Here is a 13,322-nt window from a genome sequence, read left to right on the forward strand (position 1 = left end):
GTTTGGTCCACGTCTTGAGAACCTGGAATGTGTGAAACTTTAATGGAATTGGCTGTCATACCAAATAAAACCGGGTTTATTTCCCGGTTATTAGCTGAGTAAGTAGTTAACCAGAAGGGTCAATTTGTGATTTGATCGAATTTTGTTGCTCCTCTTATTCCGATGATCGTGAATCACTAGCAAAGGATTCGTGTTCTTGTGAGATCGAACTTTCTCTGGGTTCGTGCAGAAGCTTACTTCTTTGAGTATCGTGTTTAAGGTTCGGATGGAGTTTTAGGCTTTTTGTTGGTCTATCTCTTGTTCAATGCTTCTTTTGCTTGATTAAGCTTTTCAACTAATCGGATTTCTCTCTCAAATCAGGCAAATCGAAGAAGAAAGACCCAAATTTGATATTCGGAGTTCTATCGATGGCTTCGTTACTGGCTCGCAGGTCGTTCAGTGCTCTTCGAGCTCGACATCTCGTAAGAATCTCGTTGGCTCCATATAAATTTTCCATTTTATATCGCTTGTGTTCCTAGAAATGTTGAATTGCTGCTTAGGATTTTTGGAATCACTACTTGGTATAGTTCCTCTATGCATCTCTTTGTATTGCGTTGGTAGAATTGGGAATTGAACATCAATCGGAACTGGAATGAATCTGTTCAATTTCTGACTTAATTTTTTTTTTTTTTTTTGTCTTCCTTCGAATTTGAAGATTTAGGGATTTAGTTTATTGTTATAGTTGACTCTACGTGTAGCAGATAGGGGAAATTTTATCATTCAATCGTGAAGCTTCATTTTGCATGTAATACTCTTCCTTGAAGGTAGAATGTGTCGCCTAAATGTTGTTATCTCAATCTCTGCAAATACAAATACTTTAACTGAGAGCGTCTTGGTTGTTAACTTTTACTTTCAATAGCTTCTTTTGGTGGGTATGCTATGGAATTCTTCTCCCATTTAACATCTACCTTGTCTTCGTTGATAGGCTTTTTCAGGGCAAGGTTTACAGGGATCTCATCTCTGTGGGCTACAGTCCCGTGCTATATCTTATGGAAGCAACAAAGGTATAATTGTTTTGTTGTTGTTTGGGTTAATTAGGCTATGACTTTTCAGGCAGATATGTTACTAATGCTTTGCCTCTTGTAATATGCAGATGATGAAGAAGCTGAGCAGCTTGCTAAAGAGATCTCCAAGGACTGGAGTACTGGTAAGCTATTTGATCCAGACACTTTTCAACCTTTCCATTCTCGTAGCTTTCCTTTCTGGTTACTTTCTTCTGCGAGTGTTAGCGATTCCTGACATTTCTCACTTTTACAGTCTTTGAACGGAGCATGAACACCCTATTTCTCACTGAAATGGTCAGGGGTTTGTCGCTGACCCTCAAGTACTTCTTTGATCCAAAAGTTACAGTGAGTGACAGTCTTCTTTGACTTAAGTTATTAGGTTGAAAGAAACATAATGTGATTCTGAAGTTCTATCATGTGTGCAGATCAATTATCCTTTTGAGAAGGGTCCATTGAGCCCTCGCTTCCGTGGTGAACACGCTCTTCGAAGGTATCCAACTGGGGAAGAACGCTGCATTGCCTGCAAACTCTGTGAAGCTGTGAGTTATTGAAGTCTATGCTACTCGAGAATTCATAACATAGCGCCATATTGACAGAAATTGTAATTTTTCATGGATGCTGGTCTTTTTTCTCATCAGGTATGTCCAGCTCAAGCAATCACAATAGAGGCAGAGGAGCGGGAAGATGGAAGCCGCAGAACCACTAGGTCACCCTCTAAGTTCCCATTTATTAATCATATGCTTTCTTTTTAATACTGTCTTTCTTGTCTCTCTGGTTCTTCAATACATTTCGGCGTAGTGTAGTGATGGTTTGGAACTGTACAGGTATGATATCGACATGACAAAGTGCATCTACTGTGGTTTCTGCCAAGAAGCTTGCCCTGTTGATGCAATCGTTGAAGGACCAAACTTTGAGTTTGCAACCGAGACACATGAGGTCTGAATAAACACTTCATAAAGACATAAGATTGCCCATGATCTTAAAAGTTAATATGTGTATTATTCGATAAATGATGTTCTGATTCTTTTTTGGTGTGCAGGAACTGCTGTATGACAAAGAGAAGCTTCTTGAGAATGGAGATAGGTGGGAGACAGAGATTGCAGAGAATCTGAGGTCGGAGAGCCTCTATCGCTGAATATTGATCCGAATATGCCTTTTGCCTAATTCTTCAGGAAACGTTTTCGTTTGCTTCTGTTACAAATAAAGATGCTTCAGCTTTTGCACTGTTATTGTAATCTGTATTGCTTGAGTTCATACCGATGGCAAAATCAAACTTGGGTTTGTTTCCGGTTGTAGCTGGACGGTGCGGTAAATGGTTTATACCATACCAAGAACTTGGAAAATGAAATGTGATTCAATGGTGTTATCAGTCTCACTGTCGGTCGGTTAGTCAGTCAAACAAAGAATTGCTAATATCTGAAGAGAACCAAAAAAAAAAAAAGAGTAAAAACAGAGAACACCAAGGATAAAGTTGTAATTTACAGAACTGGCATGAACATGCACATATCCTAATTGGAAGAAACTCCAGCTCAGAAGCTTACCCCATTCTAAAATTCGCTTTCCCATCTTCTTTTACTTGTCGGTTTCAGGATCACTTTCAGAGATTGAGTTTAGCCGTGCGAGTGCGACATCGTCTGCTCATTCGACTTTACTGCAACGTTCTTCTGCGGTCTGGAGAATCGAGGATCGTAATCACAGGTAAAGTTCTCGTGTCAGTGATCTCGTAAGGAAGAATCTTTCTCTCTGGGCTCTGATCTTTGCGGTTGAAAGATTGCTTCTTTGCGTATCAATTTTACGGTTGGATTTGAAGTCCTAGCTAGGTTATATCTGAATACACTTAGGTTTCGCTTATGCTTGGTTGTACTATTGATTATGATTCTGCTGGTTAATTGGTGTTGCTTTAGGGCTTTCACGTTACACTTGCTCCCATGGACAATGATGTTTTCCAAATTCGCCGGTCCATGCGAGATGCTATGTAAGTCTTCATTTTTCACATTCTTCTTGCATTTTCTTTCTTTCTTTCTATCTTTGTTAGTTGCTGCTATACTATGGATTAATGCTCTAGCTTATTACTGATTTTGGCTATGTACTCCTGCATACCTGCTTTGTTTCTTAAGAACCAATATCATCTATTAGTGTTTCTGCTTCTGAAATGTTACTTATTTGGATTCCAGAGTCTTGTCACATTGGTGTTTATAGTTGTTTCCCTCTGCGTGTATTAATACCTTTAAACCCTCGATCTTCCAATCTTTCCAGCTTCGTCCTGTTAGAGAAGCGAAATCCACTTCCGACTGATGATGCATCAAAGGCCAAATGTTTAGATGCTGTTGCTAAACGCTTAGAGGAGCTAATTTTTAAAATGGCTATGACAAAGGTATATCAGATATATTTACACGTTTAATTATATGCATTTAGGATCTGATTTACTGATGAGTTCCAACTAAACAAGACTACTGGTTGATGCTTTCTGACATGTTGTCACTGAATCCAGCTTGTTTGCTTTACGTCCTTGTAAATATTTTCGTTTCTAACACTTTCTTAACTTTAAAACTTACAGGAGGAATACTTGAACCCGTCAACCCTCGAATCTCGCTTGAAAAGCTTAATAATAGGCAGGTAATCGAATAACTACAATCAGCAACATGCTAATTCTTCTTTGCTTGGAACAACCATAACAACTACTCCAAGAGTCTCTGCTGAACCCACAATGGTACATACGTTGAAGACCTATTATAATTAATTATCCACGAGCTTATATTGAGAGGCGTATAATGTCATATGATAAAACATTCAGAACTATGTGATGTTCCATATTTTTGTTTTTGGTTTGGAGCAGGACAACGAGAACAGAGATCAGTACGAGACAGAGATTGCTGAGAATCTCAAGTCAGTGAGCCTTGAGCACTGAAGATTATGAGAAACGTCTTTCTCCGACTTGTTTGGAAACGTTTTCATTGCTTATGTTACAAGGAAAAGATGATAACATATTCAATACACTACTACAGGCAGCTTCTGCATTGCTACTGTATTGCTACTTGTAAGATCTTACGAACGAATGGTAAAACCGGTTAGGATTTGTTTCCGGTTAGGCTTGGAACATGTATGAATTTGAATGGTTTATTATTTACTCTTGATAATCGGAACAGAAAAAAGTAGTTGCCAAATTAAACAGAGCAAAAACTACAAGGGTGAAGATTTAAATTATTGGAAATTTGATCGGACGGATAGGAGCGCATGTATCTCCGACACTTCTCCTTGGCTGTTGGATTTTCTTCTACCTTGGTTTCGCCAATTAACTTTGGCAGGTTCCTTAATGATTCGTATTCAGACATAAGTAACATAAGGTAAGTCTTATTTAATGTGTCTTTTCTTACTTACAAAACCAAAACCAGAAATCCCTAAAAAGGGAAAAAAAAATCAAAATCCCCAAATCGAGTGAGCGCCCGAAAAAACCCCAATTCGAAGAACTCCGACTTGTCTGATTTCGAAAAATTTGTCGATAATTCAATTTTCTCGTCTGCTAGGTTTTGGAGGAATCTCTTTCTGGGATTTGTCTACGTACTTGTGTTTGATCCTAATTTTCCTCCTGCGTATTTTTTTTTTTTCTCCTGGCTTGTGTGAGTTCACACGTGCGACATCGGCTGTTCAGCGGGCGACTTTATTGCTCCGTTTTGAAGATTCGATCATCGTAATCTTTAGTAACGTTTTTGGGGGAGAATTTTTTTGCTGGGTTCTGCTCTTTGCGGCTGAAGTTGCTTCTTTGTGACTCTCAATTTCAAGGTTATTGCTACTGGGCTTAGTTGCTTTGATCATAGTCTATGATTTCTAGTTCAATTGAATCGCAATCAGGTCACTTCAATTTTAAAAGAGTAAAAGATTATTTTGCAGGACACTTGACGGTGCTAGGTGTATTGTATGTTACGAGTTGCTACACTGAGATCACCTAAAGAATAATTAAGAGCAGGAGATGAACTTTCGATCTTTTGGCTTCTCGGGGACAGAAGAGTTATGCAGTGCCTGTTAGTGCTATTTGCAAGACGAATTAGGAGAAGGCGACGAAGATTTAAGAGATAACATGAATGTTCAGGCTCACATGTCGGGACAACTCTCTGGGCAGGTTCCAAACCAAGGGACAATCCCGCAGAATAATGGAAACTCTCAAATGCAGAATGTAGTTGGTGGTACTGGTGTTGCTACTGGTGCTGGTACTGCTACTGGGGTAAGGCCTGCACGTAACATCGTTGGTGCCATGGATCACGATATTATGAAACTTCGACAGTATATGCAAACTCTTGTGTAAGCCTTCAATTTCAGCTAGATATTTTATTGTTTCTGCTTCTTGAAATGTCTTGATTGTTAGAGCATAGGTGACTATTTCTAACTGACCCTTCTTGTTCTTCCATTCTTTCCAGATTTAACATGTTACAGCAACGGCAACCATCTCCTGCTGATGCTGCATCAAAGGCAAAGTATATGGATGTTGCTAGACGTTTAGAAGAGGGGCTGTTTAAGATGGCTATCACAAAGGTATCTCAAAATATTTCTGCGTATCTAAAAGAAAATTACTTAATTGGTACTTAGCATAGAATTTGGCTTACTGGGTATTCCAACTAGAATGGCTGATGCTTTTTTTACATGTTGCCTCTAGATCCAGATTCTTGACTCATGGCCTTACTTAAATTCTTTCTTTTCATTTGGGACACTTTCCAACATGTACTACAGGAGGATTACATGAACCGGACAACCCTTGAATCTCGGATTACAAGCCTAATAAAAGGCAGACAGATGAATAACTACAATCAGCGACATGCTAATTCTTCTTCGGTTGGAACGATGATACCTACTCCAGGATTATCACAGAATGCGGGTAATCCTAATTTGATGGTTACATCCTCTGTTGATGCTACAATAGTTGGCAACACCAACATCACAAGCACAGCTGTGAACACTGGAAACCCTCTAATTGCTGGTGGCATGCATGGAGGTTCTTTCATTAAAGTGATCTACTTTTTCCTGGAAATTTTCATCTCATGTTTCTCTGACACCTTAAAATCTTGTTTGCAGGTAATATGTCTAATGGATACCAGCACTCATCGAGAAACTTTTCTCTTGGTTCTGGAGGGAGCATGACATCCATGGGTTCTCAAAGAAGTACTGGCCAAATGATTCCTACACCTGGGTTCGTTAACAGTGTTACTAATAACAACAGTGGTGGATTTTCTGCTGAGCCCACAATTGTACCTCAGTCTCAGCAACAGCAACATACTGGTGGTCAAAATAGTCACATGTTGTCCAACCAAATGGATGCTGGCCTTAGACCCGACATGCAATCAAAGCCATATGGTGTGGCCAATAGCTCTGTAAATGGTGGTGTTGGAGCGAACGAAAAAAGTGTAGACTCAGGTTCATCTTACACTAATGCGTCCAAAAAATTACAGCAGGGTAACTTCTCTCTTTTTTCCTTCTGTCCGGATTATCTCATTTCATATGTATGGTCATTTGGGGTTTGACGTTTGTGAATGACTAGTACATATACCAGTCAGCATATTGAAAGCACGTTTCATATTTCAGGGGAAGGTTATAGCACAACAAATCCTGACCCCTTCGATGGAGCTATAACATCGGTTGGGACGAGGACAAATGCTCAGAATATCAATACAGCAAGTTTACAGCGTGTGTCCAGAGTTAGCTCTTCTCTGGTGAGCAATCAGTCAATTTCACTTTGCATGCAACAATGTATACCAATTAAACACTATCACTTTGAGTATTCGGACTTTCAATCTTCTTTCCTCATTATCTGCAGTCACATCAACAACAATTTCAGCAACCGCCTAATCGATTTCAGCAACAACCAAATCAGATTCAACAGCAGCAGCAGCAATTTCTCAATCAAAGGAAATTGAAGCAGCAGACTCTGCAGCAACATAGATTAATAAGCAATGCTGGCTTGGGGAAAAATCAAGTGGATTCAGACATGATTACGAAGGTGAAACATGAACCTGAGAGTCAGGCTGCGCACTCCCAAGCATCTGAACGATTCCAGCTTTCTCAGCTCCAGAATCAATATCAGAACTCTGGAGAAGACTGCCATGCAGACGCTCAGCTTCTCCCAGTCAAAAGTCAGAGTGATATATGCACACCACTCCCTCAAAATAGCCAACAGATTCAGCAAATGCTGCACCCGCAGAATATAGGTTCTGATTCTGGCAACAGTTTTAGCAATCTTGCTGTTGGAGTAAAATCAGAATCCAATCCACGAGGTCAGTGGCCTTCCAAGTCTCAGGAAAATACTCAAATGTCTAATGCTATTTCAAGTGAAAAGCACAGTCAGGAGGATTTCCGTCAAAGAATTACCGGAATGGATGAAGCTCAACCTAATAATTTGACTGAAGGGTCTGTTATTGGTCAAAATCATACTTCTACTATATCGGAATCCCATAATTTGCAAAATTCTATTGGTACCACATGTAGATATGGAAATGTAAGTCACGATCCCAAGTTCAAAAATCAACAGAGATGGCTCCTGTTTCTTCGTCATGCACGGAGTTGCAAACCACCAGGAGGGAAGTGCCAAGATCAAAATTGCGTAACGGTTCAGAAACTATGGAGTCACATGGACAACTGTGCTGATCCTCAGTGTTTGTATCCCCGCTGTCGTCACACAAAGGCATTGATTGGCCACTATAAAAACTGCAAGGATCCACGGTGCCCCGTCTGTGTGCCAGTGAAGACCTATCAGCAACAAGCTAATGTGCGCGCCCTGGCCCGTTTAAAAAACGAAAGCAGTGCTGTCAGCTCAGTGAATAGATCTGTAGTATCAAATGATTCACTACGCGCTAATGGGGGATCGGTTTCTGGTACCCCTCGTTGTGCTGATACTTTAGATAATTTGCAACCTTCATTAAAGCGGTTGAAGGTGGAGCAGTCTTTTCAACCAGTGGTCCCTAAGACTGAAAGTTGTAAAAGCTCCATTGTTTCTACAACAGATGCAGAATTTTCTGAGGATGCTGAAAGAAAGGATCATAGGCTGTTGAAGTCAGAGATCTTGGAAGTGAAAGTGGAAATTCCTGATATTTCTGTTCAAGCAGGATTCGGCATCAAAGAAACAAAAAGTGAACCTTTTGAAAATGTTCCCAAGCCTAAGCCTGTCAGTGAACCAGGTAAACATGGTTTATCTGGTGACTCGCCAAAGCAAGAAAACATCAAAACGGAGAAAGAGCCTGGACGGCCGAAGAAAGAAGATCTGGTGGAGTCTCCTGAACTTACATCAAAATCTGGAAAACCAAAGATAAAGGGTGTTTCTTTAACTGAATTGTTCACTCCCGAACAAGTGAGAGAGCATATTCGTGGTCTTCGTCAGTGGGTTGGCCAGGTTTGCTATTTTGTTTACTAAAAAGTTGACGGAGAAGCAAGTATATTCATATATCTAACATTGTATTTTCTCTTTTCTGGATTGGTTTTATCGTTGTTGTTTTTTAAAGATGAATCTCTAGCTGTGTAATTGTTGATGAATACCTTGTCATTTAATTTTTATGTGTGTGCAGAGTAAAGCCAAAGCAGAAAAGAATCAGGCGATGGAGAATTCGATGAGTGAGAATTCCTGCCAGTTATGTGCGGTGGAGAAGCTTACATTTGAGCCACCACCTATTTATTGTACTCCTTGTGGTGCTCGAATCAAGAGGAATGCGATGTACTATACTCTTGGAGGTGGTGAAACTCGTCATTACTTTTGTATTCCCTGTTATAATGAATCCCGAGGAGACAGTATTCTCGCTGAAGGGAAGTCAATACCAAAGGAAAAGCTCGAGAAAAAGAAAAACGATGAAGAGACTGAAGAATGGGTAAGACTCCACTCGGTAAAGTGGTATTGTCATTTGCCTCCCGTTTTGTAGGTTTTTCTGAGTTTGGCTATTGCGTTCCATGTTTTTTGCAGTGGGTCCAATGTGATAAATGTGAGGCCTGGCAGCATCAAATATGTGCTCTATTTAATGGGCGGAGGAATGATGGGGGGCAAGCTGAGTATACCTGCCCAAATTGCTATATAATTGAGGTGGAGCAAAATGAGAGAAAGCCTTTACTTCAGAGTGCTGTTCTTGGAGCGAAAGATCTGCCAAGAACAATTCTCAGCGACCATATAGAGCAGCGGTTATTTAGAAGGCTGAAGCAGGAAAGGACTGAGAGAGCCAGGGTTCAAGGAACAAGTTATGATGAGGTAATCTGGCTGTGGAACACAAGGTTTTAAAGTCTCATGTGATTTAGCATTAAGTCCTATCTTCTATTGTTTACTGCAGTGCTACTTCACTGGAAACAATAGATTGAAGCTTACTGGTTGGTCACTCATTGTTTAATTTTTCTTTTCCTGGCACTACAGATTCCAACTGCTGAATCCCTTGTGGTTAGAGTTGTTTCATCTGTTGACAAGAAGTTGGAAGTCAAATCTCGATTTCTTGAAATTTTTCGGGAGGATAATTTTCCGACAGAATTTCCATACAAGTCCAAGGTAAAAATGATCGACGCACACCGTCATTGTATTTGCTTCATGTGCACATTTAACATTTTCAGTATTCCTCTCTTGAAATGATATTTTTCCTGCTCCACATTATATCTATCAGGTGGTTCTGTTGTTCCAGAAGATAGAAGGTGTTGAAGTATGCTTGTTTGGGATGTATGTCCAAGAATTTGGATCCGAATGTTCAAATCCTAATCAACGCCGTATTTATCTCTCGTATTTGGATTCTGTTAAGTACTTTAGACCTGATATTAAATCTGCTAATGGAGAGGCTCTGCGCACTTTCGTTTACCACGAAATTCTTGTAAGTTCTGGTTTTTCAACCTAGGTTTATGTGGTCTTCTACATTACATGGATGATTCAAGGGTATACCTTGATGCTTTTTTCAGATTGGTTACCTGGAATACTGCAAATTGCGTGGTTTCACAAGCTGCTACATATGGGCTTGTCCACCACTGAAGGGCGAGGATTATATCCTATATTGCCATCCAGAAATTCAGAAAACACCAAAGTCCGATAAACTACGGGAATGGTCAGTCTATTTGTCTTTGGTGATTTTCTTCATACAATTTTCGTAGGAAAAATCCTTTATTCTCCAATTGCTCCTGGTCTACACAGGTACTTAGCAATGTTGAGAAAAGCTGCAAAGGAAGGAATTGTTGCGGAAACTACAAATCTATATGACCATTTTTTCTTGCAAACTGGTGAATGTAGAGCTAAGGTTACAGCAGCTAGGCTCCCGTACTTCGATGGTGACTACTGGCCAGGTGCAGCAGAGGATATCATATACCAAATGAGTCAAGAAGATGATGGTAGAAAGGGAAATAAGAAAGGAATACTCAAGAAACCCATCACAAAAAGGGCGCTTAAAGCATCTGGCCAATCGGATCTCTCTGGGAATGCTTCCAAAGATCTGCTGCTAATGCATAAAGTAGTCATTTCTTTCTATGCACCTTTCTTATCCTGCATATCAGCTTAAGTAAATTCCGTTTTTTGTTTAGTTTTGTGTTCGTGTTAATAGTATTTCTGTTTGTTTTTAGCTTGGTGAGACCATTCATCCAATGAAGGAGGATTTCATCATGGTTCACTTGCAGCATTGTTGCACGCATTGCTGTTCACTGATGGTAACTGGAAATCGTTGGGTTTGCAGCCAATGCAAAGATTACCAGTTATGTGATGGGTAAGAATTGTCCTTTCTTTTCTGGTGTTTTTTTTTTTTTTTGCTCGTTTTGGCGTTTGTTATTGTGAATTGGTTTTGTACAACTTGGAAGCGTTGGTGGTTATCTTTGTGGAATAAACTTATTGATAAACCTTGTGTGCCTGATTGGGTATTGCAATCTCTAAAACGTTGTTCTTCTACCTTTCAGGTGTTATGAGGCTGAACAGAAACGAGAAGACAGAGAAAGACATCCTGTTAATCACAAAGATAAACATAAACTTTTTCCTGTAAGTTGCATTGGCTTGTTTTGGGTCAGGAACTAAGAAGAGGTTCTGTCATTTAGTCTCATGCGTTTCTGTATTTTATTGTATCTCACAAGATAATGTGTTTGATATTGTAGGTTGAGATCGCCGATATTCCGACGGATACTAAGGACAGAGATGAGATACTTGAAAGTGAATTTTTTGATACAAGGCAAGCATTCCTGAGTCTATGTCAAGGGAACCATTATCAGTATGATACACTGAGGCGGGCAAAACATTCTTCCATGATGGTGCTTTATCATCTGCATAATCCAACTGCTCCTGCCTTTGTGACAACATGTAATGCATGTCACCTCGATATTGAAAGTGGTCAAGGCTGGCGCTGTGAAGTTTGCCCAGACTATGATGTGTGCAATGCTTGTTACAATAAAGAGGGTTGTATTAATCATCCTCATAAGTTAACAAATCATCCATCTCTAGCTGAGCAAAACGCTCAGAATAAAGAAGCTAGGCAATTGCGGGTCTTGCAGGTATTGTAAGATTCAGTTTTTTTTTTTGTTGCTCATGGTAGATCCTCTTGAAAAAGCTGCTTCTTCTTCTCTTGCTTTAGGCTTCTTCTGATTTGAGAAAATGGATGGGCTTTGTTAGGTCACATATAGCTCCCAAAATGTGTCTGAAATGCTAAAATTATCATTGATTTAAAATATGCAGCTCAGGAAAATGCTCGATCTTCTGGTGCATGCGTCGCAATGCCGTTCTCCACTTTGTCAATATCCCAATTGCCGCAAAGTGAAGGGGCTATTCCGACATGGTCTCCGCTGCAAAATACGTGCCTCCGGAGGTTGTGTTCTATGCAAGAAAATGTGGTATCTCTTGCAACTCCACGCTCGGGCCTGCAAGGAATCCAAGTGTGATGTACCTCGATGCGGGTAATCTGTTTAACTTCTGTCACTGTTTAACATTTTGCAATCGATTTCTTTGCGGGGATCATTCACTATTGGCCTTCTCATCAACAAGTAAAAACTTAAAGTGGAAACTTTATCTTTTTCTTTCCTGGAGTCATGGTTTTTCTCATGCCACATCTGAGAATCGCAATAGCAAACGACATCCTTGGATATATTAGAACCAGGGCATGACATATGGCAAAGCTTTTTAAAGCAAATGGTCCGCATGATTTGTATTGATCATTGTAAATCTCTTTATTCAGGGACCTAAAGGAACATCTGAGAAGGTTACAACAGCAATCAGATTCAAGACGCAGAGCTGCCGTCATGGAGATGATGAGACAGAGAGCCGCAGAAGTCGCTGGAACCTCCGGTTGATTAATTTGTAAATATTAATTTCATTTAGGATCGAAGCAGAAGTGGAAAGGTAATCTTCTTCCGAAGGTTAAGAAGATAAAAGAAGCTGGTGTTTATGATCTCCACTTGGAGAAGATGAAGAAATAGTGAATAACAGCAGCTAGTGAAGACATGAAACAACCCTATAACGGTTTTAATTTAGATGGATTCATATTTAACAGTCACAACAAGTCGTGGAGTGATGATGATGAATAACTTGGCGGGGGGGGGGGGGACTAGCTCTGGAGTGACTTGAAGAGTTTCTCAGCTTCAGTGCCAATTGAAGCAGAAGAATCGTCGTAGATGCTAACTTATGTGGAAGAAACGAGATTCCAGAGTCTTGGATTAGTTCAGTGGCTTGATCTGGTTGGTGATTCTTTGGGTATATAGACATACACTCTTGTGTCTGCTTACTGTCTTCTTCCTCTTCGATTTCTATTTGTAGTCTGGTACATTTTGTAAAATGCCTTATCCCTTTGGGGGTGTGGCAGGAATGTAATATATATATATATATATATATATATATACATAAAAGTAGATAACTTGCTAGATAAGTAAGATGAAGTGTGTATCTCAGGATGCTTCCTTCTCTTACATTTTTGGGTGAACTTGTATCAACATTTTTATATAGTTTAATTGAACTAGGTTTAGGTAAACGTTTTCACGACCTGCTACATGTTCTAAATTTGTGTAGTTTTTAAATTACCAAATTTTATTGTTAACTCTAATTCATAATATGCATATTTGCTACACCTTCTACTGTACTATTAAATCCAACAGATAACATATGCATATCTAATTGAGAGAGTCGTGGAAATTTTTGTATCCACTTTATAATTTATGATACCAAACATTCGTACATATCAAATATACGTTTGTTGCTTCTGATCTTGTTGGTGTTCAGTCAGTCTAATTGCTTTGGTTTCCTTTATCAAAAAGAAAAAAGCTTTAGTTTCCAATAAATTAAAATAAAAAGTCTCTAAACAGGTTTTCGTAACTCTTGAAATA

General features: G+C 39.6%; 3 protein-coding genes across 4 annotated transcripts; all 3 read left to right on the forward strand.

Annotated features, from left to right (window-relative positions):
- The first annotated feature begins 27 nt into the window (after nucleotides 1-27).
- Nucleotides 28-2,418, forward strand: LOC9326244 (NADH dehydrogenase [ubiquinone] iron-sulfur protein 8-B, mitochondrial). Its single transcript, XM_002890136.2, has 9 exons — nucleotides 28-259; nucleotides 361-461; nucleotides 965-1,043; nucleotides 1,133-1,186; nucleotides 1,297-1,388; nucleotides 1,469-1,582; nucleotides 1,682-1,749; nucleotides 1,868-1,979; nucleotides 2,083-2,418. The coding sequence occupies exons 2-9, from the start codon at nucleotides 408-410 to the stop codon at nucleotides 2,176-2,178; spliced, it is 669 nt and encodes a 222-aa protein (XP_002890182.1). The 5' UTR covers nucleotides 28-259; nucleotides 361-407; the 3' UTR covers nucleotides 2,179-2,418.
- An 82-nt stretch (nucleotides 2,419-2,500) lies between these two features.
- LOC9326245 (histone acetyltransferase HAC1) lies at nucleotides 2,501-4,203 on the forward strand. The gene is given in 5 exon segments (XM_021012123.1): nucleotides 2,501-2,741; nucleotides 2,948-3,018; nucleotides 3,300-3,417; nucleotides 3,601-3,753; nucleotides 3,880-4,203. Coding segments are annotated over 4 exon segments (390 nt in total). The 5' UTR covers nucleotides 2,501-2,741; nucleotides 2,948-2,971; the 3' UTR covers nucleotides 3,952-4,203.
- Nucleotides 4,204-4,414: 211 nt separating this feature from the next.
- LOC9326246 (histone acetyltransferase HAC12) lies at nucleotides 4,415-12,974 on the forward strand. 2 transcript variants are annotated; one of them, XM_021012117.1, is made up of 18 exons: nucleotides 4,415-4,823; nucleotides 4,932-5,339; nucleotides 5,456-5,570; nucleotides 5,766-6,027; nucleotides 6,108-6,485; nucleotides 6,615-6,742; nucleotides 6,847-8,415; nucleotides 8,588-8,884; nucleotides 8,977-9,255; nucleotides 9,415-9,543; nucleotides 9,656-9,856; nucleotides 9,942-10,084; nucleotides 10,171-10,483; nucleotides 10,593-10,732; nucleotides 10,920-10,998; nucleotides 11,112-11,504; nucleotides 11,686-11,903; nucleotides 12,182-12,974. In XM_021012117.1, the coding sequence occupies exons 2-18, from the start codon at nucleotides 5,119-5,121 to the stop codon at nucleotides 12,294-12,296; spliced, it is 4,980 nt and encodes a 1,659-aa protein (XP_020867776.1). In that variant the 5' UTR covers nucleotides 4,415-4,823; nucleotides 4,932-5,118; the 3' UTR covers nucleotides 12,297-12,974. The 2 variants fall into 2 exon arrangements, with proteins under 2 accessions (XP_020867776.1, XP_020867777.1); XM_021012118.1 differs by having other exon boundaries at nucleotides 5,766-5,910.
- The last annotated feature ends 348 nt before the right edge of the window (nucleotides 12,975-13,322 follow it).

This window comes from Arabidopsis lyrata (assembly GCF_000004255.2).
Source record: "Arabidopsis lyrata subsp. lyrata unplaced genomic scaffold ARALYscaffold_1, whole genome shotgun sequence".
Lineage (NCBI taxonomy): Eukaryota > Viridiplantae > Streptophyta > Magnoliopsida > Brassicales > Brassicaceae > Arabidopsis > Arabidopsis lyrata.